This window comes from Synchiropus splendidus, chromosome 1 (genome assembly GCF_027744825.2).
Source record: "Synchiropus splendidus isolate RoL2022-P1 chromosome 1, RoL_Sspl_1.0, whole genome shotgun sequence".
NCBI lineage: Eukaryota > Metazoa > Chordata > Actinopteri > Syngnathiformes > Callionymidae > Synchiropus > Synchiropus splendidus.
In genome coordinates, this window is record NC_071334.1 from 59288286 (window position 1) to 59312016 (window position 23731).

Here is a 23731-nt window from a genome sequence, read left to right on the forward strand (position 1 = left end):
TAGAAACTCAAGAATTGTTATTCGAATCCGAAGCTCTTAATGTTTGTCCTTATGAGTCATCCGAAGCAACAAGGATGTTTTAGTGAACTACATGCACTTTCACCGTTGACAGCTGTTTTGAAATTCCAGTATTAAAACACACAGTATGTTCTAGCACAGACACGCAGGTGTCCGGTTCACATTAGGTCATTTTCCTATTTTTCTATACACACCATAGACAAGACAATAACTAATGGGTTTGGGCATCTCATTAATCGATCAGGCCATGCACAGGAAAATCAATTCAGATTAAGTAATTGATTTTTTTAAACCACAGCCAAATTAAAAGTCTTAACTTTTGTTTCTACTCGGTCTGCTGTTAATATTTCCCACTTCCATTCAGGTGATGTTCTTTTTTGCATCATAACTTTCCCTTTAACATCCAACTTACGACCTGCTCGACTTACGTCCACCTGTACTTACGACCACAGTCAGCAGATGCTTTTTTTTCTGTTCAATGTCTGGCACCGCAGCACGTAGCAGCCTTGAATCGTGTACGACATTTACGGCAGCACAGTATCCCAGCATCTCCCTCTCACACAGCGATCTACCACTACAGTAGCAACCCTGGCATCTGCCATTTTGAATGGCATTCGACTTACAATCTGACCTACCACCAGTTGGTCGGAACCGATCCCAGTCATAAGTCGGATGTTACTTGTACTTCCATTGAGCAGGAATGCATAAAGACATCATTTTAAAAAAGGTTAATGGTGAAAAATGAAGTCTGCCTCCTCACTGCAGCCGTGCACCACGCTTAGCGCCGGGAACACCTGAGCCCTGGCAGAAAAATACACACGTGCAGAGTGCTGGGGCTGGCAGTGACGCGGTGACCACTGAGAAGTGGTGGACGGTGCACTGACATTAGATTTACACTGCTGTCCATTATAAGTCTTTTGATGATGGGCTCCATCACCAGTGAGCTCCCAGTAACACCACGGAAGTATGTCTCATTGTATAAGCCATCACTCTGCCATGCAAGCCATGAGTACAAACACTGTGTTTGGAAATCTTTGCTACATGGAGATTTCCACGGTCACCCTGCAGTCATGTTCCATCCTTCAGTTCATGGCCCAAGTTTGACAACTGTTGTTGTGGAAGCTTTAAAATATTGTGGAGTAGATCTTCTAAAGATTCAATATCCACAGAATAACATTATGTGTATATTGTTATTAAACGAATGTATTTCTATTCATGTGTTTCTTCGTCCATATGTGTATTTATTTCCATGGCTGTGTTGTGGCACTCCTCAGACTCCATACAAGTTTGCAGAATTACTGAGGTTCTGCATCCAACATGCCTAATTCTACTTACATTACGGCGACTATGGTCTCCGACAGCAAGTCTTCGCCACGAGCGGTAGAAAACACTGACTGCGCCTTTAAGAACTCCTGTGATTCATAAAGTTGTAGTCTTATTCGCTCGTGGCGGACGGAAAACTCGCTGACATCAGCAGTCTTCAGGCTGGAAGGACTATAAGACACTGTCAACCTGAAACCGTCTCGACAACTGGATCCTGTTTTCACACTCCGCGGAGACTGAAGTCACGGGTTCGTTCGCGAGACGCCCGTTTCCTGCTCGCCGCGCTTCCCACGGAGTCCTCGCTTGAAGCGCTCGACGTTCAACATGAGTTGTTTGGAGGAGATCCGGCAGCGTTTGGCCTCGGCCGGACAGACTCATGTCCTGCAGTTTTGGCCAGAATTGTCTGAGGAGGAGAGAGACGCCTTCCTGAACGAGCTGTCTCAGTTAGACCTGGCCGGACTGAAGGCTCATTGCGAGGGGGCCGCGAGGGCAGCAGAGTCCTCGGCTGACCGCCTGGATCAGCACATGCAACCGGTGCCTCCTGAGTTCATCGGCAGCGTGAAGAAAAGCGACGCCGATTCCTTGACTGAGTGGGAGAATGAAGGTACTTTACAGGTGTTCTAGCACAGGCATTATGGTAATAATCTCTGCTCTGACCGCAGATCGAGTTGAGGTATTACAATTTAATTTTAAAATGAAATGAACATGAGCTATAAAGTTAAAGTATGAATCCAATTTTTTAAAGATTGAAATGATATATTCATTTGACAGGACTGTTGCAAATCTCACAGAACCATGTTGGGGTTCTGCTGCTGGCCGGCGGTCAGGGCACACGACTCGGGGTCCAGTACCCCAAAGGCATGTATAAAGTTGGGCTGCCAAGTGGCAAAACCTTGTACCAGATCCAGGCCGAGCGGATTCAGCAAATCCAACGTGTGGTGGACGAGAAGCTCGGGTCCAAGTGCACCGTCCCATGGTGAGGAAGCTCAGACGTCGCGTGAAAGAGAGTTTAAAACTGTCCTGTCACCACCAGGTACATCATGACCAGCGACTTCACGCTGGCCCCAACTAAGAACTTCTTTAAAGAAAACAACTATTTTGGTCTGAACCCGTCCAACGTGATCATGTTTGAGCAGAGGATGATCCCGACGGTGTCTTTTGATGGGAAGCTCATTCTGCAGAACAAGGGGAAGCTGGCCATGGCTCCAGGTACGAGCGCTTTTGCACCTCAATAGTCTCCCTAGCTGCTAATGTCATGTCTCCCGACCGCTCAGATGGTAACGGTGGTCTGTACCGGGCAATGGTGGATAACAAAGTGCTTGAGGACATGAAGAGAAGAGGAGTGGAGTTCCTGCATGTGTACTGTGTCGACAACATCCTGGTCAAGATGGCCGACCCGGTGTTTATCGGGTTTTGTGTTAGTAAAGGAGCAGACTGCGGTGCCAAGGTATCCTCTCTCCCTCCCAAATCATAGTTTTATCACAGCGAATCCTTTATTTTACGCCAGGATCAAAGTACAAACATCAACCTTTGTTCTTGCAAGAAGGAGCAGCAACTGCAGCTAATGTCAACAAGCCTCACTGTGGTATTTTAACTGCGATGGAAAAGATTGTTGCATCGCGATTCTCTCGAAAGAAGTTGCACATGAAGCCTGTAACTGTTACTAAAAGGTGCATGACATTCAGCTTCCCGTTGCTTATCTTTCGATAAATGATTTCCAAAGGCAGTATAAAGTTGATAATGGCTCGCCGGGAATAGATGTATGAAATATAGAAGCTTGGCTGAAAACATATAAAGAACTGTACTGAACTGTTTTTCTCAGTGATACCTTAAATCATGGGTGGCAGTAACACGACTGAAGGGGCCGTCAAACCAAAAGACAGGAGGACATAAGAAGAAGAATCTTAAAATAAGATATTTGATTATAAATGATTTCATGTTTTAAGACTCAATGTGATTGTCGGTAAAACAGGTAGTGGAGAAGGCATACGCCACCGAGCCTGTGGGTGTGGTGTGTCGGGTGAAAGGTGTGCCCCAGGTGGTGGAGTACAGCGAGATCCTGGAGACCACCGCCCAACTCTGTGGTCCAGGAGGGGAGCTGGTCTACAGTGCTGGAAACATCTGCATTCATTTCTTCACCAGAGCTTTTCTGGAGGATGTGGCAGAGTAAGGGAGTGTCTCTTGTCTCACATATAAAAGTCAAAGGTCACAGACATGATCTTCTGTCACCTGTGTAGATGAATGGGATGATTGTGTCATTGTGGTGGTGTCACAAACTCTAGTTGGATTGATGTTAACTATTCCCCATCCCTGATCATGTTATGGGAGATAAGACTTTTTTTTTTCAACCTCTCATGGAAGTTTGGTGCAGTTCCATTAACATATTGGATATGTCTGTCATAATCCACGCCTTGTTTCACAGGAACTACGAAAGTAAACTGACCCCACATGTTGCCAAAAAGAAGATTCCATTCGTGGATGAGCATGGTAACCTGGTCAAACCTACCAAGCCAAATGGCATAAAGATGGAAAAGTTTGTGTTTGACGTCTTTCCATTCTCAAGGTGACCTTTCTTATTTTCTTGATTTAGCACTCAAGTAATGTTTAAATTGACTTCCATGTTGACATTTGTCTAAAAGGAACCTGGTGGTGTTCGAAGTCACGAGGGAGGACGAGTTTTCCCCCTTGAAAAATGCTGACGGTGCAGCCACAGACAGTCCAACCACGGCCAGGAACTCTCTGCTGAATCAACACTGTCGCTGGGCCGCCGCTGCCGGAGCAACTATCCTGGACCAACAGGGGAACGTCCTCCTGAATCCTGCCAGGTCAGAGCTACACAATGTCTGTATTGAACCTATTCTAGGAAAGTCAGAACAGAGGTATTTCATGCCAGATCTTAAGTTAAACTGTCTTTAGACACGTAGTGTCTGATCATGATGGTTTTATTGCACAGATGTGTGGATAATTCTAACCCTTATCCCTACATCAAACATGGTGTCTCCACAGTGGGATCACTGCTGACAAGCCTCCTGCGCTATTTGAGATTTCGCCGCTAGTCTCTTACTTTGGAGAGGTGAGAACATGATACCACACATTTGTGATTTTTCTGTGTCGAATAAGTTGATGCTGTTTAAAATATGTTGACAAAAGTTAAAGTAACTTTCTAAGTTTATTAGACTTGCTGATGCAATGCATTAGATACCATCTAGAGGGCGTACAGGAGCCAGTGTCGTGATTGTTGAAGGAAAATTGTATCCATTGTTCAAATAACAGGTTTGAATTCCACCAAATTATTATTTTTATTTAAAATAAAGTCAGGAGAGCAGCGGTCACCAGCCTTTTTGCAACTGTGAACTACTCCAAGGGCACTGAGTCACCTGAAGGGTTACCATCAGTTTAGTACACACTTGTGAAATAACGCAATATATATTATGGATGATATTCCTCCTGTGCTCCGATCACATTAGAGATTCTTCACAATAACTATCAATTCAGTGACAAAAATGAAACATAATGATTATCACATGAAAAAATAGGTTTTTTTTTTTGAAGGACCGTGGGCTACTTCCTCCAGGCAACCTGGCTGTGGACACCATATCGGTGACCCCTGCACTAGCGGGTTTAATATCATTCAGGGCTTCCGTCAGGAACTGTGGTTGAGCAGCTCCCTCCAAAAAAAACAACAACAAAAAAAAAAAACACAAAACATGGAGTGTAACGCATCTAATCAAGAAGTGAAGCAAAGGGGAAAGTTTTGGCAGAATTTTCTGAATTGATGACAATAAAATGCCAGTTTTTAATCATAAGAAGTAACTCTTCAATCTGCACCGTCCTCTCACGGTCTGTCTCTTCGTATGTCTAGCTGGAATGCGCGACTTGAGTTCCGTGAGCAACGGCATTCAGTTATTATTGGGGTTTTTTTTTCCGGATTTTTCCTCGAATAACGCAGTGGAAACCTCATGTTCACGACCACCTCCATGATGTGTTATCCGTTTTGATATTTCCAATTAGTTTTTATACGTTGTATCATGTGAGATTTCCAAAGAGTCAAAAACATGTCAACAACATATACTTATATATACATTTGGTTTTATACATTCATATTCATAACATTCAACTGAAGCAGTTATAACTGCTAGTAGCTACGGTTTACAGTTGTTGTTGATGTACTATATGATGTGCTTCATGATCTCACATGGTTCATCTTTGCTGCTGCAGGGTTTGGAGCTGCTGAAAGGCAAGACACTACAAACACCTTTGGTGCTGGAAGAAGAAGAAGCCAAAGTACTTCAAGCTCAGTGATGTTCTAAATTTACCGGCAAAAGATTAATTGTCTACAGTGTAGTAGAGACATGGTGTCAAACTGCAGTTAATGTGATATCATTGCCTTCAAGAGTAAGGGATTTTCATATGTAGTGAAAGCCTGGCTTTTGGGTCTTTACTTGTGCCAGCTGTAATACATTTCCAAGGTTGACTATTGTGGTGGGGCACTGACAAAGTCAAGGTCAAGGGTTGGAACACAGATGGATGCAAAACAATCTGACCTCTGACCTCTTCATTCTGTGACTGACGAGGCAACGTTTCACTTTTATTAGCATTTACTCTAAAATATTTGCGCATTTAAATGAAAGCCATTAAAAGTGCACTTAAAGGGGCCGCAGCATTTCCATTTTAGAACCTTTAATAAACATTAACCTGTTTACTTGCAAGACAAATGGCAGTTGATTTTGATAGATCATCACCATCCAATTGTTTTGATGAGTTCCGCAGGTTTTTATTCTTATTAGACAATTTCATTAATTGTCTGCAGACTGTGAAGCGATACAATTGTGTATTGTGGGGGGAAAATACTACCCCTTTAAATAATGCCATGGCATTTCTGTAGTTCGTATTCATGTGAACAGTGATATGTCATGAGAATTCAGGACAAACGTTGCTTCTCTACATGTCATGTTTAGTGTTTTTTTTTTTTTTTACTCAAGATGGAAATAAATCTGTCAGAGCCTCGTTTCTGCTTCACTGTGGTGTAACTAAGCTTCAAACGCACTTGCCATGACGATCTTCTTGATTCACTGCGGTCCAGGTTTAAACCACAGGGCCAGACTTTTGCCACTTAATGTCATACAGCTGGTATTGGTGGAATGGATTCTATATACATACGTTTTTTGTCGTTTTGCTTTATTCATCTTACGTCAATTTTTCCACGTTAACGCTTTGGAAGCGGCTTAATCATGTGACTTAAAGCGGTAAATCAAGCGGAAGTTAAGCTCCTTAATGGCACTTCCGCCTCACGCGTCACGTGACTGAGGCCGACCAATCCCAGTTGAGACGTTGAAATGGACGGCAACTGGAACATCAACATCTTCATTTAAAAACGAAGCTACTGCTCTCTTTTAAATGTGTGCGACCGTGAGTGCGTGCGTTCTCTAAACTGGCCTTTTTTCTTGAGCATTTCGCCAATTTATTCGACGATCGCCGCGATGTCCTGATTCCTTGACGACACCAACGTTGACATATTTATAGAGCATTGAAGCGTCGCGTGTTGACTTGAGTTCGGACCATAGGCATGTGCGATTTAACATGCTAGGACCATGTTCAAAAATGTTTTCGGCTCTGGATTCCTGGTGAGGACCGCTCATGTCATTCTTACGTGGGTCGTCACATTGATACTCTTCCTCTATGACACAGGTGAGTGTGATGCCTGCGCGCAGAGGACCAGACATTTCATTTCAACATCTCTTTGTTCCTAGAGTTGAGAAAGCAGGAGGAGACGGGTCAGCTGGTGCAGCCGGTGCTGTTCGTCCTCCTGGTGCTGATCTCGGTGTTACTGTATTTTGCCGTTTCCCTGATGGACCCCGGCTTCATCGTCTCTGATGACAGCGATTTACAAGTAAACACACCTGCTTTTATATGTCTACAACATTGAGTCGGCGTTATTTTTCTTCAACTTTTGATTTGTCAACTCTTAAATAAAATCCCTGAAAGTTGTCATTTTCTGGCAGTTTAATTGACCTAGTAATAGTCCATGTTATATTTTCCATATCCAAACGCAATGATCAAGTTCTCGGTTTCTACTGGACAAGACGCACATTTAAATAACTGTGGTGAACAACTGGATCTTTTGTTTTCTGTCAAACGATCTCCTTCTATCAAATTACTGTAGTGGTAACAAGAGAAGTGAAGAAGATTATTGTATTGTACTATGTATTGTCTGAAGACAACCTCTTCTGCTTGAGCACATCTTAGTAGAAACTGTCAGTCCACAGCTATTTCAGTAAATCATTATGGGATGTATGACGGTGTGTGCCTCCTGTTGTGCCAGTTCACACTCGGAGTGACTGAGGAACAGCAGGACATGATCCCACCTTCCACCAAGTCTCTGCGCCAGCGCCGCTGTGGCCACTGTCTGCTCCAGGTACTTGTCATTCCGACGGCTGCGGCTGCTTCTTACTTCTGAGTCACTTAAAAAAAAAATGATTTAGGACGTTACGTGACACAAGAGATGAAGGATCCTGTCTCAGGATCGAATAACTGAGCTGCTGTCACTCTTGTGTTTCACTCCTGAAAGTGCCCATTTGATGCTATTGGAGCTTTGTTTACTCTTTCCTTTGGTGCTGTGAGGCTTCACCTTTAACTTTTAACCAAAAACTACATGACTTGCAATTCCTAATAGAAGAATGGTGGAGATGGGAGATTCATTTAAATTCAATTGAGAGGTTCATAAGAGTAAAATGAAATTCTACATTTTTAATTGATGATCAAAAGACAGCACCAAAAACAACTTAAATTTTCAAATGAATACACTTTTTGGCTGCCTGAATTGAAGAATTTTTTGGAGTTCCCCACAACCATTGCAGAGGGAAAAAAAGAATCCATTATGTGCTTGAGATGGTCAACCAAGTGCATTTCCTCCCGAGCAGCAGCCGATGAGATCCAAACACTGCCAGACGTGTCAGCACTGCGTCCGCCGCTACGACCACCACTGTCCCTGGATCGAGAACTGTGTCGGCGAGCGGAACCATCGCTGGTTTGTTCTCTACCTGGCAGTCCAGCTGCTGGTACTGCTGTGGGGGCTGCACATTGCCTGGTGAGTTCTGTCATCTGCATGAAGCACCGGGGCATGGGGCTGGCTGGAGGGGGAATAATCGCAGAGAATACATGATAACAAAGTGGTTGACAAAAAGTGATGTGAACGTACTATTTGGCATGTGTCTCACAGGACCGGCTTCAGCTACAGACCCACATGGGAGGTGTGGCTGCGGACCAACGGCGTCCTCCTGGGTGTGGCGGTGCTGCTGGCTCTGCTCTCGCTGATCGTGCTGCTGCTACTCAGCTCGCACCTTTACCTGGTCTCCCTCAACACCACCACCTGGGAGTTCATGTCCCGCCACCGCATCTCCTACCTCAAACACTGCGGCACCGACGAGAACCCTTTCGACCGCGGCACCTTCCACAACCTGTGGGGCTTCTTCTGCGAGTGGGGCTCTGTGGTGTGGGAGCAGGTGTACTTCAGAGAGGGCAGTGACCCAGTCTAGTCCACCTCATCTTCTCATTGACCTTTCCAGAGGCACTGGAGCTTTTGTGCCAAAGCACTTTCATTCTTTTCACTGGATTTTAAAATCCTCTGCTTTTTCTTTTTATATTGTGGCGGGGAATGAAAACAGACAGCAGGTCACCAGCAGCTTCATTAACATCATCATCTGCCTCTCACAGCGGGAGAGTTCCACATTTAAAAAAAACAAAAAAGACAAAAGCCCTTCAACCTCAGATGTGTCCTCAGCCTCCGCCTCAGTAACCACCAAAGTCCACAGACATATTCCCATGCAGTCCCTTCTGCGTCAGGACAGTTTTGGACATTTGCAGGTTTGATAAGTTTCGCAGCCGAGGAAGTCCAAGCCTGTGACTGAGTCAAGACCATGACCAATGAGGGGGGTGACACCAAGACTGAGACCCAACTGAATACAGATCTAACAGATCATGTTTTTTATGGTTCTTGCAGTAAGAAATTCATGTGTGTCTATATGACAAATAGACTGGTCTGGACACAATGTTAGGGTTTATACTAATAATTATTGCATTAATGTTTCAATCAATACATCACAAACTTCTTACTACCTGGACCTCAGTCAGGCAACAGCCAAGCACTCACCCTTCTTGCGTCCTCCACCTCCTGCATTATTTATGTTTTAACTTCTTGTATTACACACAGTGAAGGAGTGCTCATTCCCAAAATGTGTTATCGTCTGACGCTGCGTTGTGTGACCTGCACGTGTGTTGGTGGCTCAAAACAATCATTTAATAACAGCGATGTTGACTATATTTAGAGTAGAATCATATTTATAGTTATGAAAAGTTTTGTATCGTGAGGTCAAATTGTTGGACAACTGTTCTTAGACAATATGAATCCAGCATCTCAAACCTGATGATCCCTTTTATGAACAACGATCTTATAAAGCTATTTTATATGTCAACCAGTTTCATTTGTGTACAGAATTTTGACCTGGCTTTGTACGACTGTTTTAAAAACATGGTGTGACTCAGTAGTATGAGCTTTGCGTGCAATATTATTTTTATTTCAACAGCAGACTCCTCAGAGAGCAATACATGTGAAACTGAACTGGGGACAGAAGTAGTGACCAGATGTTGTCTCAAGTTTTATGCAATACTGTCTTTTTTACCGTGTTGAAAAGCCCAAACATCAATAAATGCGCAAAGAACAGCCTGTTGGTTCATCTCTTTTGACATAAATTTATTTGCATTTCCATACACACTGCTTTGCTTTAAATAGAACTCAGGGTGACCTTGACTTAAGTGATATTCATGACATGACGTATAACATTTTAACTATTGATGCAGAGCAAAGTTCCATTAAGATCATAAATATGTACAGTGTTGAATGAAGGCAGTGCTGAGGAGTTTCATTCAATAAAAGGACAAAGGTTGCACTGCCGACATGGTTCAAGTGTAAACAGTAAACGTCCCTGGTGTGTGTGCGGACAGTCAGCTCAAGTACGAGAAGTCAAAATCCGCAAAGATCCCCTGCTGGTCTTCAGTGAGGACATGCGGCGTGCGTGGAAGAGTAAGGACCGGCTTGAGGCGGGTGAACTCCTCGTCAAAGTTGCTGACGTCCTTCTGCGCCCTGATGACCGGCAGGAATGGCGGCTTCACCTTCTTTGACAGTAGAGCGTCCCAGTCCACACCCTGTGAGGGTCGACAGGTAGCAGAGGTGGTACTGAAGTCATAACTGTCTATCGCTGATGGCAATGCACTGAAGGAAGTGAGGCTTAAGTCGCCATTGGCTCAAACTTCAACAGCCCCTTCCAGGCTTAGTTAGCACAGCGGTCCACACTTGAGTCACTCTTGAGTCACACCGACTGGTGGCATGGTTTTGTGTTTTGTTCTGGGACACATCAACAGCCATTCTAAAAAGATTCTTTAGCCCAATAAATGCACTGTGCTTCAGTGAAAATGTTGCCCCTGGTATAAACAAACAAAGCCATACAGACTGACCTGGAAGAATCTTTGTCTTTTGATCTGCTGGGCATCTTCTTCTCCAGCTCCGAGTCTCAACTCTGGATCTTTCTGCAGCAGCTGGAAACAAAAGGTCACTTTAGAGTCTTGTTATCATGGATTCAGGTGGACGTTAAAAAGGAGCCAGGACCTTCTGAATGATGGAGATGGAATCAGGAGAAAGGGAGCGAGGGAATCGGACGTCGTCGTTGACGATGCTGTCAAAAACTTCCTCCTCATCATCACCGGGAAACGGCGACTAGGGAAATTCAGTCATTGTGTAGTTATTAGTATTTCACTAAAGTCAATAAATCTCGATCATTATTTTAGGACACAACCAAGAAAAGTAAATATTTGGAATAGGGCTTGAAGAGATTCAAATTTTCAAACCTCGACAAGCATACCGTCCAAAATGATGACGTCTTGAGATGTGTTTTTAGTTACAATCCACAGAATAAACTCATCACACTATGAGCCACTCACCTCTCCCACCAGCATCTCATAGATAAGGACCCCGAGCCCCCACCAGTCCACGCTGCGAGTGTAGTTGTTGTCCGTCAGAACTTCAGGGGCCAGAAATTCCGGGGTCCCGCAGAACGTGGAGGTGCGATCACCGTGCCCCATTCCTGCACATCAAGTTTAACCTCAGACTTAACACCACGTGTCGCACTCATTGTTCTACAAAGATGAAGAAGAATCGCGTACCTTCTTTGCATAAACCAAAATCTGCTATTCTCACAAAACCATCAGCGTCCATCAGCAGATTGTCCAACTTCAGATCTCTGAGACAGGAACGAAAAACGTTACAGATTGTAAAGAGTCAAAACTATTGACCACGACAAGGAACCGACCGGTAAACTATTTTGTTTTGGTGAAGAAACTCTAGGCCGAGCAACACGCAGGACGAGTAAAACCTGGTGAAGGAGACACGGAGATGGTTGCTACAGAGAAATGCCCCAGACATCTGATTGAGCTTGGACTGACTGGGTTTGTTTCTCAGTGAAGATGCTGGTGTGGATGTGGGTCATCAGGTCTCCTCCGGGGGAATACGCCATGACGAAGCAAACGTGATCCGGAGTCTGGAAGCAGCCGTGCAGGTTCACCAGGAAAGGATGTTGGGAGGCATTGATGACCTCAAATATCCTCTTTTCACACATGAGGCTGAACAGAACACAAGTTTAAAGAATCAACCACAATGCAAGGAAAGATACTGATGGAATCCATTCATTTTCCACCAACAGAGTCGTGAGGGAACCATACTGGCCTGCAGTAGAACATGGCATCTAATGATATATACGCCGTTTGTTTAGCGCAAAGTCTGCAGGAGCAAAGTGATGCAGCACAACGTCCCCTCATGGTAACATGGTCACTGACCCAAATATGGGCTAGCTGTTAGTAGCATAGGAGCCTCAGGGGGCCACTCAAGCTCACATCAGTGAGCAGAAGCAGCAGAAGTGGCACGTGTGGCTAAGTTTCAAAATGTACTGTACCAGTATGAAAAGACACTGAGCAGTTTGATTCTATTACAACACAATGAATTACCTGTCCACTTCATCCCGAGTTACAATGTCTCCTTTCTTCAAGGCTTTGATTGCGTACAGTTTTCCAGACTTCTTGTATTCGGCCAGAAGAACCTTGGATGGAAAGACACTGTGTTACATCAGACTGAAATACAGTAGTACCTCGGTTTGAACAAAAATTTTGAGATTTTTTGCTTCTGATTTCAAACGAAAATCCAGAACTCGAATGCCCCAGAAAAAAGCTGGAAAAACATCACGTGCACGGACCGACCAGCTGACCCACGACGCGCTTTGTTGTTGTGTATAACGCAGCCTCTGTATGCAGATGTGTCCCGTTAGCTACATTTACTGACTGTTTTTTCTTCATATTGAGGTGTAAAACCTTTCCTGTCTCCGCACTGGACCGTAGTAGAGTGTCACAGGGGGGGTGCGAGCACGCCAGGGTTTGATGTCCTGTTGTGGGCTGGAGCTGGGACAGGGATGAGGCGAGTCTGGGACAGAGCGTGACTTGGTTTATGACTTTGTCACAGCCAAACTGCACAGAAGCGCACATTCAGAGCTGGACACGCACTGGGCACCTCTTCACTTCTGGAGAGACCTCACTCACTCGGCCACACACATAGAGGAACAGCGCACCTGCAGCAGACACTCTACATTCACTCCTACAAAAGACTATTTTAAGGCTTGGAACGCATTATTTCTTTTTCCATTCATTGTAATGGGAAAAATCGATTCAGATTTCGAACAAATCGCTTCTCGAACGGCCGTCTGGAACGGATTGTGGTCAAGAACCGAGGTTCCACTGTACTAACAGCAAGCCAGAACCCGAGTACAAACAGGCAAATGTTGCTTTGATATTGTTGCCGGCCTTGTGTCTGAAAGTAAATCAACAGCTACAGCACCAAACTCTGGCATCACCCTCATGTCTCATAATTTGTTTTACATGAACTTCTATTATGACCACTTGTACTGAAAATACCCCAAATCCACCCATCATCTGATCCCACCAATGTCAAAGACACTTGTCCAGGTTTGTGTCAGCAGCCAAACAACTTGAATACAGCACATCACACAACAGTCCAGTTAAATCATCCACGTGTCTACCATTCAGTCGTAGGCGAAAAAAAAACCCCCAATATCAATTTACAAAGAGAAAATACAAACACGTGGTCCCCATTACTTTGCAAGCAGCTTCATATATTTCGTCAGAGAATGACAAAGTGATCACAGGAAGAGTTACCTTTCCAAAGTGGCCTCTTCCTAAAACAGAGATGCAGTTAAAGTCGTCCAGGTGGAGCCCCCTGTCAGTCCTGCAGGGAATAACACCTCGTTAGATTCAAGACGCTAAACCGCCTGTGGGACTTTGACTGTCCTATTATTTTCCAATATCACCAGTGGCTACTTCGGTAATCAGGTTTTTAAATTTGAAATTCCACTCCCGACGCAACTGCCTCAACTGTGAGCCGGTGTGTGAGTTCTACCCCACGATGTCACTATATTGACTCAGAACAGTGTAAAGAAATCTTGCAACCATAAAGACCATCTCTACAACTTACTTGGATGGAGAATGGATGAAGGATCGTTGTTTGGGTTTCGGACTTTTACCAGGACTCTGAAGACAATACAGAATAAAACATGCTTATTTATCCCCTTCTGTTTATTCCCATTACAGTGAGCAAAAGGCAAGTGACACTCCGGGCAGGTCAAAGTCACCTGGTGAGCATCTCTGGTCTTCCGTGTGCTGCGAGGAGATCTGTCCGGAGCTTCATTTGAATGAACGCTCTCACTGGAACACGGACAAGGACACACAGTTTGCATGACAACTAGGAATGGATCATGTGGTGTGTCAAAATCATTTTTACCTTTTTAGATTGTTCAATGTAAAGAAAATAACATTTACATTTTGGAAAGATGAGACCAGTTTTTCTGAACTGGATGTTAAGTCCACAACTTATCTTTTAAGTTTACATTCCAGAAGCTTCAGTGTGTTAAAAAAAACTAACTCAAACTTGACGTTTTCATTCATTTGTTCACATCAGGTTCTTGATTCCCAAACTCGCAGTGAGAAGCAGGCAGTATCTCCACTCTGGTGCAGCCACTGACCATTAAAGGGAGCTGCATTAATCCTGGATAACGTGAGCGAGCGGAAAAATCCCCCCAGTCAGGAGCTGTTAACAGTTGACTTGGTCGCATTAGAGAATTTAACAAATAGATGTGGAGAATAGAAGTATCTGGGTCACGGTCTGAAGTGCGGCCAGCGAGACTCACTGTGGAGGAGACGTGGCGCCTGGCGGAGGGGCAGCATTTGGACTGGTTATTGGAGGACTCATGGGCTCCAGGGAGCTGCACGGGGGCAAGATGCTCATCATCAGACGTCCCCATGTGGCGAAGTTCATGTTCATCTGAGCGGCACGCAGGAAGTTCTTCCCTGTGCAGAGAAACAAACAGCAATGAAGCCAGATGATATATTACTTAATACACATGCTCCATACTGTTGGAATACATTCATAATTCGATACCTTTTTCTTTGGGAAAGATTCTTCGTTGCCGCTGGAGTTTTGCAGGACGTTCGATAACTGGATTTATAAACTTGACCTGCAGCCCAAAGCAATTAGAACCCTGATCAAGGAGGCGCGCAACAGTTAAGTTTGACACCACAGACACAAATGAAAAGGTGAACACCTCAATGAAGAGAATGCCCTGCGGCTCCAGTGGCAGACACATGCCGTGGCGCTGGTTGTCCAAAAAGTCCTCAAGTCGCAGGAACTTCACCCCTCCGAGAGCTCGCCAGTCTCTCCAGTACACAGAGATTTCCAGCTCCCGGGACTGAAAGCAAACACACATCAAATATTTAGAGAATTGTAGCAGGTTTTCTGAGCCTCAACCCGATTTATTGGAATTTGAGTGAATTAAAATCAGACCCTTATAGACAGAGCAAGCACATACACAATAGAAACAGCTTCCAAAGGCATGGAATCATGCGTCTTTGTGTTGGATTGATAAAAAGCATTTTTCATGAGGATTGGTGCAACAAACATATACTTAGCTATAAAGGATTAAAAAAATGGACCGCGCAGTAAACATAAAGAGGATAAAGAGAGTGAATGGAGTAAACATGACCACATTTATTTTCATGTATCAGAATATGCTGCGGGACTGAGCGGGGCAGTTACTGTGACAAAGTGAGAGAGAAGGATACGTGAAGCAGAGCTGCTGATCTTGTATGGATGAAGCCAGATTAGAGCAACTGTCAAAGGATTAGCAGTGAGATTACATGACTTGACCAAAAGAGGGACGGACAGATATATTCACAGCTTTAACTTATTGCGGCTAACAGATGTTGGACATTAAAATCAAGAAGGAGAGAGGGTAGCAATGATGACACGGTCATGAGTGTTTAGACACACGTCACTACTGCATGCTAAGAGCACAAGTGTCCACAAGTCAAGACACTAAAATTCCAAAAGCACCATGGGGGGTGTTAAAGATCTCCAACTTGTTGCAGCATCCTGCTTGAGGTGGCGACCTCAATAAAGCCCACAACACTTTTCACAGACTCTCCACTTTGAGTAGATCGCTTCATGTTTACGTCTCAATGAGAGGCACCAGCTGGAAGACAGAAATCCACCAACCCACTTATTTTCACCCAAATTGTAAATTGTAAATTTGTTATAACTGTCTTAAATGTACTTTATCAAGACCATTTATGCATTAATAGAATGCAATGTGCACAGTCGCACAGCAGGTGGCAGCAGTGCTACGGCGCTCCATCAACACACAATGCCAGCATGGATGAATGAGACAACCTTCAACACATATATAAATACATATTTTGTAACTATAGACACGTAAAAGTTGATTCATTTCAGATTGTCTGGCGTGTTTTAAAAAGTCAGGATTTCAGGCTCAAACTTGTTTTTTAACCGGAGCTGGTCACATGACTGAAAGTCGTAGCAAGGAATGGGGAAATCTTTCTAAAGTTTGTTTGCAACCATCCTCACAACTTTTTTTAGAAATATGTTTGTCGGTTTTGGAGCAACCATGTCAACAAATAAACAAAGAAAGTCCAGACACAGACACCACAGCAATACATAAACAGAGCAGGTGTGGATCCACTAGAAAACCACTTTTATGAGAGGCTGTATAAAACTGTTAAAATACACACGTCACAAATGCAGCAGCATATCCAAGTATTTATGTATTAAATGTATATATAGCCGACATAAAATATGATATAAATATCAAATATAACACAATCCATCAATGTAATATTTGGGCATGTTGATATTTTCTTACGTTTTTTACTTCAAACCTTTCACATAAACACACCCTAAAATGTTTCTTAGGTGGAAGCTACAGGTGTTTAGGTGCATCTGCTTGTGTAAACTAGTAGATTGGCCAGCCTGTCGCAATTGTGCGACCTTGGCAGTCAAACGGTTAAGATACAATCATTTAAGACGTGAAAATACAGGTCAGATTTTGCTGTCATGGGCCACAGAATACCAACGTCTGCTGTAAAAGGATTTAATTGTTCCAGTTCTTTTCTTACAGAAAGACACTTACCCGTTCAAGTTCGATGCTGAAGCTCTGGCCCCAGGCCTCTTTGCCCAGCTGTCTCCAGTGTGTGTGGCCCACGATCATGTTGTCCACCTTCAGCACTGCACTGATTTCCGCTAATGCACAAACAGATCAGACACTGAGTTAGAAGTAGTGAGCAATAAAAAAGGGGCAACATTTACAGAGCAAAAGTGAGTATTAAACATACATGAAAGATCTTCTGTTTTGGCCGATTTCCCGTTGGCACGGCCCGACAGTCCGGCTCTCACTTTCAGAGATCTTCCCTCAACGTTTCCTCCAGCTGAGATGATGCTAGCAGGACCACGTCCGGGGACAGAGCTCAACAGGTCCTGGCAGCCCATCAGACACACTTCCAACCTTCCTGCACGAAAAAGTTTCACTCAGATTCTTTCATCTGAACAATCAAAAACGAAATTCATGTTGAGGGAACAACTTCAGATTTCCTCTCCATTATCTGTGCAAACACATTTTGTCAATAGAAGCCTCATATGAGAGTTTAAAATGCCCATTTAGGCACTGTTTCAGGTGAACACAAATTCACAAGCACTTTTAATGTAAAGCTCAGTATTAGCTTTTGATTTTTGAAAGGAAGATTCTTTTACACCACAATACATTAAGAATATTTTCAGACATTCAGACATATGTTTGCATCTGGTTTTTGACACTAATTGGCAAGTCTCAGTCTAACCAAACCTTTTCTGTATAATTCAGTGCTATAAAAATCATCTGACAATTAAGGACAAAGAGCAAAGAAACGTATTCAGACCAAAAGTCAAACAACAAGAACAACAACACTCTGCTAAAGAGCAGGACGTTGGACACAGTCATGGAACTGGACTGAAGTGCACCACAACACTAAATAGCAAGCTGACAGCAGACAAAAAATATGCAAATTTAACTGATGTTAACGCTTTGACTGCAACAATTTATCTACAAAATATCAAAGTGAAACTTACTGAAATTGATTATTAAAGATCCAGCTGCTTTAGAACGTATTATTGCATCTTTTATACACTTTTCATCTCCTTTGTGTCGTGACAATGTGGATTAGACTAGATTAGATTAGATGGCCTATATAATACCACAGATATTAATCATACAGGTGTAATATCATGGATATTAAGACAGGAATACCATTTGGTCACCTTCATCTGACTGGCAGGGTGCTATGGTCGGTGTTCTAGTTTTGAGGAGTTTACAGATAAAGCTAACATGCACTATTGTTTCATAACAATTATTAATCTTTGTGTGTTCACAGTGAATTAATTTGGAACTGCATTTAGTTTTACGGCTACTATTAAATGCAAACCCTTAGATTGTAAATAACGTTTGGAAGGGAAACGTCATGTTAGCTCTTTCATTCTTTAGAAAGACACGCCTTTTGTCTGTTATTGAGCAAACCACTGCGTGGACCAGCTGCGACTGTAATACGATCTGGACTTCTGGATACAGCAGGTTACAAATAAGTGTTACGTAATTAGCGTTGTTTAAATCCACAGAAAACTGGTTTCCATGTATTTTGGAATGACGGCATTGTTCCATTAAGTCACACATATCGGTTGACAGCGATCCAGAAAAGTGAAGCAGCAACCTGTTAGACTGGCTGGTTTGAAAAAGGAGGAAGAGGACAGAGTGCTGGGCTGCTTCTTCAGCGCTGCGCTGTGGGAAGGCGACGTCGCCTGTACAAGCTCTTCTTTGATGGCAGCATACTTGGGATGGTCGCTCGGCAGCTCGTTGAGGCGAGTTTCCAGAGAAAAGCGCAACAGCTCCACTTTCTGTGTTGATTCTTGCATTCTAGCTTGAGCCTGGCAGATGCAGAAATGTGCATTATAACATCAAATACAACATTTAATGTTGCTACTTCTCACAGCAACACAGACGGCAGCCTTTTCTTTACATTCTGTTTTCCCACGATCTGACAATGTGAACAAATACCAAGCCCATGTATCATTTTACACTGCCGACACTCCACCTCAAAGAGAGGACGAGTCATCACTTTCAGAGCTTTTATTATGACAAGCATTGCCAGAACTATTTGTGCTGACCAGCTGAGCCACAAGGCCGAGCTGCACAGGTGACGGTAAAACGAGTGATCTCTGATTCCTGTTCCCCAACATGCATGTAGAACTCACCTCTGCAAGTATGCGCCGGTCCTGAATCTTCCGTTCCACCAGCTGTTTCACCACATTTTTGGCACCTTCTGCCACAGCTATTTCAATTTTCATGTGGTGCATCAGCTCAGCAATTCGCAGCTCTAGAAGATTGATCATCTCCATGGGATGACCTGAGAGCGGACGGCTCAGTCAAAGGCACATAGGGTTCCAAATGTGCAAAGTACTAGGACATGGACAGTTTTTAAATCAAATCGCTTTGAAACTTGGATGTGGTATATGACAATGTCTCTCCACAAGCACATTTTAGGTGTTGTCAGGAATGAGTGTGTAGTGTATTTAGGCTGGACAAAAGGCTGCAAAGGAGGATGGAACATTGGTCTGGAAAAACAAGTTGTGTGGGTGTCACATGTTGCATGTACACAACTACAATTCAAAACAAATAAATAAGAGACTGTTATTCGTCCTTCACACTATGGGGCGGGGACAAGCTGCAGCTTATAGCAAGATCCCAGGTTCAAATCGAGGAGGATCTAGGATGCCCAACCTAAAGTGGGCGGTGTGAGTTTTCCCTGTGCCAAAAATACTCAGCATTTTCTTTATTAAAGCTACTGCACTGACTTGAGTGTCTTTTAAAACGATATTGGATCCCTATTAAACACATAAGCCCCGCCCATCAAAACCACTCCACTTCACATACAGCAGTGATGCTGGAATGGAGACTTTGCTCGGTTCCCTCTTTCACTGTTTCACTTCCGCAGCTGTCTGTGATGACTGACAGAAAGCTACACAGCAAACTAAAGATTTAATTTCAGCCATGGGAGAGTGTGTGGTACACGTGCACACACAACACATATTTATTAAGGTCTAACTTGAATGCAAAGCAGACACGTCTCAGGCACGGAGGAGGTACGCAGGTTCAGAGTTGCGCAGAAGGAAGAGTCAGGTGCAATGTAACCTCTCGTTCATTGAGATTTCAGAAGGGGGAACTTCATAAAACACACACACACGTGTATATATATATATATATATATATATATATATATATATATATAGTGTTGTCATTCTGTTTCAAACTGCATTTTTCTCAATACATATTATATAATACAATTATTAGATTTAACAATTCTGATTTGGGTCAGAGCTCTTCATTTGAAAATGATGGCGTGTCCCAAAGCCAGATTAGATGGAAACCACAGTGTGGTGGACTGAAATGAAAGAATTCAAAGAAAGTTTAGTTACCACATAAACCGTCTCGCTCGCCACTTCTCGCCTGACTGACTTTGATGATCTGCATGCGGAGCAGCTCGATTTTGGTGCGACTGTCCTGCAGCATCTGCTGGGCCGTCGACAGCATCTTCCTGTCCTGCAACGTAAAGAACATTGAAGCGCTATCATCCATGATGTCATGGATTCTATTCGAAAGAACAGAATTCTTAGTGAATGCAGTACTGTATTTAACCCTAAAACACAGAAGTTTCATCATTAAGAATTTCTATTGATACTGAGAACATATATCGTGTCTCCTATCACTCACTAACAATGACAATGAAAGGTTGAACTATGAATACAGATAGATGTGTTTAACAAATGACAATAGTTTTAATGAAGTGACATATCCTGGGTGTCGTGCATCTACCTTCACTGAGCTGTTGTTGTACGTCTGGATAATGTTCTCAGCTCCCTGCTTGACTTTGGTCTCCATGGTGAGCTGCTTCTTCAGGGTTCTGACCCGCGTGGCCAGTGGGGAGGTGACGTCTTCCCATTGACACGACTCTAGCGACTGAGTCCCTTCCTCCCGAACACCGTCTGCATCAGACAATCTCATTAAATCCCAGAGTCCAAATGGGTTAACACCTTTTCTTGGTCAGTCAGCAGCATGTTTACATTCATAACTAGCAATCGCATTCAGGGCAAAACTATAGCCATTCCACCAGTCCGGAACATGCTTCAAATACCGCTGAAACAGGTTTTCTTTCACTTGATGTAACGTTTGGAAGATGGTGTTCATGTCTTTGAGCTCTGAAAAGAACCCTGTGTAGCTGCTCGGTCACCTGTGTGACAGTCCTTCTCTGAAGTCATTGATCTTGCATTCAGCTCCTGCAGCTCCCAGTGCAACTTCTCCAGTTTACGGCTGGAAGCTTTGAGTTGGCCTTCGACATCTGCCGCACTCTTACGATTGGTCACTGCCCTCCGAAGCCTCTCCGCAGCCTCCTTTATCTTCAGCTCCCTCTGGATTTCCTGCCTCAAGTTGGTGCGAGCATCTTCTAAACGCTGCTGGAACTCTGGGTCCAGAATGTCTCCCTCCACCAGACCCTGCAAACTGTTGACCTGCGGCAGAGCAATGAAGTGTACGTTGATTCCAAACCAAGGGTGTGCAAACTGTTTTTGCAAGCGAATATAATTCCATTGAGAGAGAATGTGACAAAAGAACATTTTTACAATGGTAATCATCTTCACGTTCTGGCGTAAAGTGCTTTGTGGCTCTTTGGGGCCAGATGAATGAATAGAAGTCACAAATAACGTTTAACATTTTGCTTTAAGCTTCAAGCATGTGAACTCAAAATGTTTACCGTGACAGAGAAGTTATTCCTGATATATTTCTGTAAAAAAAAAAAAGTATCTTCCCAGAGTGAATTCTACACAAAAAAAAAAAATCACAGGAGACAGGAAATACCTTTGGAATATGTGATGAATATTATACATGGGTATCCTCTGCTATGTCAGTAATGGAAACAGTTTATTCCAAACAAAACCCAAAAGGTGTCAAAACTGAACCATGTCAAAACACAATTAACAGCACAATGGCAGCAAGCACACTAAACAAAGCCTTTTTATTAATAATAATTTGTGGAGTATTATGGAGCAGACATTGTCTAACTGTTGTATCCACTGGAAAATAAAAGCAAATAATTACACCAGATTCTTTGTATTGCACAAGGTGAAAAACAACTTATGTTGGCCTTTCATTTCTACCATTCTTTGTCCACTTGTACCCTGTTTCTCCTCTGAACGTGTCCAAGCCATGCGAGTCTGGCCTCCCTAGTTTTGTCAGCAAACCCTTCTACCCTCTCATTTGAAATCCTGCTGTTCCTAATGTAAACCTGAGCATCGTCGCCTCAGACTCTTCTACATCTACTTAGTCTCAGAGACACGATCTTCACTGATAAGTTCCTAAAACCATTGAGGCCCAGCATTTAAGGACCATATCTTTTTAGATAACATATCAGTTGTAGTTTCCTAATATAGAAGGAAATGTATTTAGGGACTGAAATTACTACAACTATCACTGTCGGTCAAATGTCAACAAACTAATGTCTATATTTGACTTGTATGAGGAGAAATGTTTTGACAAGATCAGTTTGAGATGACATGGCAACAGAGCAACACATATTATCTATCATCAAAATAAGAATGTTCCCCTTAACACTATAAACCAGTAGGTATTATTGATTGTAGATACAATTGTCATTTAAAGATGTGATTTCTCAGAGTAAACTCCTTATGCCTAATGGATTGTTATTCACCCGATTCAGACTGTTTTGTAAAAAATATCATGTTCCATTAAGTATCTCTAGAAACAGGCAGACAAATATATTTTGAATTAACATGAATGGAGATAGGTCAAATTTAAAATTAACTTATAATATCAACTCAGTCGTTTTTATAATAATTCATTGTTGAAAATAGAATGAATACATGTTTATTTATGACTGTTACGCTGAATGTATTTGTCTGCTGATAGAATGTGTCCCGACTGAGGGAAATATTTTTCTCGTTATTGACAAAGTTCAGTCAACACTTAAGCGCTTGAACACATCAGCAGTGGCACTATAGTGTGAAACAAACAAGAAAAACAGGAATGTCCGCAGCACCAGTTTGACTGGATAAGAAGCAAAGGATTTTACAATCATTTAAATGTCCATGTGTAGCAGGAGAAGTGGCGTATTATCCACCTAAAATTGGTCAGAGGAAGAGTGTTTTCCATTTACCTGAGGCGCTAACCCAGACATGGTGACCGTGCTTCCGTGCTGCTGGACATTCAAACGGCGTCAACGTCCGAACAAAATCCTCCGGAACGGAAAGTACGGAAAGTTAGCAAAGCCGCTTCGGGAGGTCGGTGGCTAGGCTGCAACCAGGCGACTAGCACCACCGCTGTGTGAAATCTAGCAACTTCCCATGAGGCCGAACTTGAGTTTATCTCGAAAGAAATCTGAAGCCAAATTTGAATTGAACAAACCTTGCCCACTACTCAGAGTGACGTCTGGCTGTGTGTTCAAGACAAGTGATTGGCTGTTTGAAGTAGAAGCATCGAAGTCGCAGCCAATCGCGTCCAAGAGTCGAATACACCTGTTGGAGTCCTCTGGTGCGTTCATGAACTCCCAAGGTTTCACGCTTGTTGACGTTACATAACTCATTTGCATGCATTTTTCATTGCTCAGTCAAAGCTGTGACGATTTTGGTGATGAGTCATGTTCGTGAGCGAAAACAGATCAGTTGTCAATTGTTGATAAATTAATGACGATTGGGAAAAAGAAATATATATATATATATATATATATATATATATATATATATATATATATATATATATATATATATATATAATGAACGCATGGAGTTATGTACGCATGGAGTTATGTAAAAAGTTTAAATAACTGAAATCTCGTT

General features: G+C 43.0%; 3 protein-coding genes across 3 annotated transcripts; 2 read left to right on the forward strand and 1 right to left on the reverse strand.

Moving 5' to 3' along the window:
- Window positions 1-1412: 1412 nt before the first annotated feature.
- Window positions 1413-6314, forward strand: uap1l1 (UDP-N-acetylglucosamine pyrophosphorylase 1, like 1). The gene is made up of 9 exons (XM_053884487.1): window positions 1413-1945; window positions 2113-2317; window positions 2375-2550; window positions 2616-2788; window positions 3314-3507; window positions 3764-3904; window positions 3981-4166; window positions 4348-4414; window positions 5560-6314. The coding sequence occupies exons 1-9, from the start codon at window positions 1666-1668 to the stop codon at window positions 5641-5643; spliced, it is 1506 nt and encodes a 501-aa protein (XP_053740462.1). The 5' UTR covers window positions 1413-1665; the 3' UTR covers window positions 5644-6314.
- Window positions 6315-6665: 351 nt separating this feature from the next.
- On the forward strand, window positions 6666-10053 carry zdhhc12b (zinc finger DHHC-type palmitoyltransferase 12b). The gene is made up of 5 exons (XM_053853193.1): window positions 6666-7029; window positions 7092-7231; window positions 7664-7756; window positions 8262-8428; window positions 8561-10053. The coding sequence occupies exons 1-5, from the start codon at window positions 6933-6935 to the stop codon at window positions 8874-8876; spliced, it is 813 nt and encodes a 270-aa protein (XP_053709168.1). The 5' UTR covers window positions 6666-6932; the 3' UTR covers window positions 8877-10053.
- Window positions 10054-10065: 12 nt separating this feature from the next.
- Window positions 10066-23312, reverse strand: pkn3 (protein kinase N3). The gene is made up of 22 exons (XM_053853192.1): window positions 23053-23312; window positions 21115-21391; window positions 20700-20869; window positions 20303-20426; window positions 19082-19233; window positions 18541-18754; window positions 17137-17310; window positions 16935-17044; window positions 15054-15197; window positions 14891-14966; window positions 14640-14799; window positions 14085-14157; window positions 13928-13983; window positions 13612-13681; window positions 12394-12485; window positions 11836-12012; window positions 11703-11765; window positions 11557-11633; window positions 11335-11477; window positions 11003-11110; window positions 10852-10932; window positions 10066-10542 (listed from the first exon to the last, which is right to left on the reverse strand). Exons 1-22 carry the CDS (start codon window positions 23071-23073, stop codon window positions 10342-10344), a joined length of 2763 nt encoding a protein of 920 aa, XP_053709167.1. The 5' UTR covers window positions 23074-23312; the 3' UTR covers window positions 10066-10341.
- Between the last annotated feature and the right edge of the window lie 419 nt (window positions 23313-23731).

Coding starts and splice junctions, on each gene's coding strand:
- zdhhc12b (XM_053853193.1), top strand. CDS start 6,933: ATGTTCAAAAATGTTTTCGGCTCTGGATTCCTGGTGAGGACCGCTCAT. Junction 7,757..8,261: donor GTGGCCACTGTCTGCTCCAG/GTACTTGTCATT, acceptor CCTCCCGAGCAG/CAGCCGATGAGATCCAAACA. Junction 8,429..8,560: donor TGGGGGCTGCACATTGCCTG/GTGAGTTCTGTC, acceptor TGTGTCTCACAG/GACCGGCTTCAGCTACAGAC.
- pkn3 (XM_053853192.1), bottom strand. CDS start 23,073: ATGTCTGGGTTAGCGCCTCAG. Junction 13,984..14,084: donor AGACCAGAGATGCTCACCAG/GTGACTTTGACC, acceptor TATTGTCTTCAG/AGTCCTGGTAAAAGTCCGAA. Junction 10,933..11,002: donor CCATCTCCATCATTCAGAAG/GTCCTGGCTCCT, acceptor TTTTGTTTCCAG/CTGCTGCAGAAAGATCCAGA.
- uap1l1 (XM_053884487.1), top strand. CDS start 1,666: ATGAGTTGTTTGGAGGAGATCCGGCAGCGTTTGGCCTCGGCCGGACAG. Junction 2,318..2,374: donor TCCAAGTGCACCGTCCCATG/GTGAGGAAGCTC, acceptor TGTCACCACCAG/GTACATCATGACCAGCGACT. Junction 2,789..3,313: donor GAGCAGACTGCGGTGCCAAG/GTATCCTCTCTC, acceptor TCGGTAAAACAG/GTAGTGGAGAAGGCATACGC.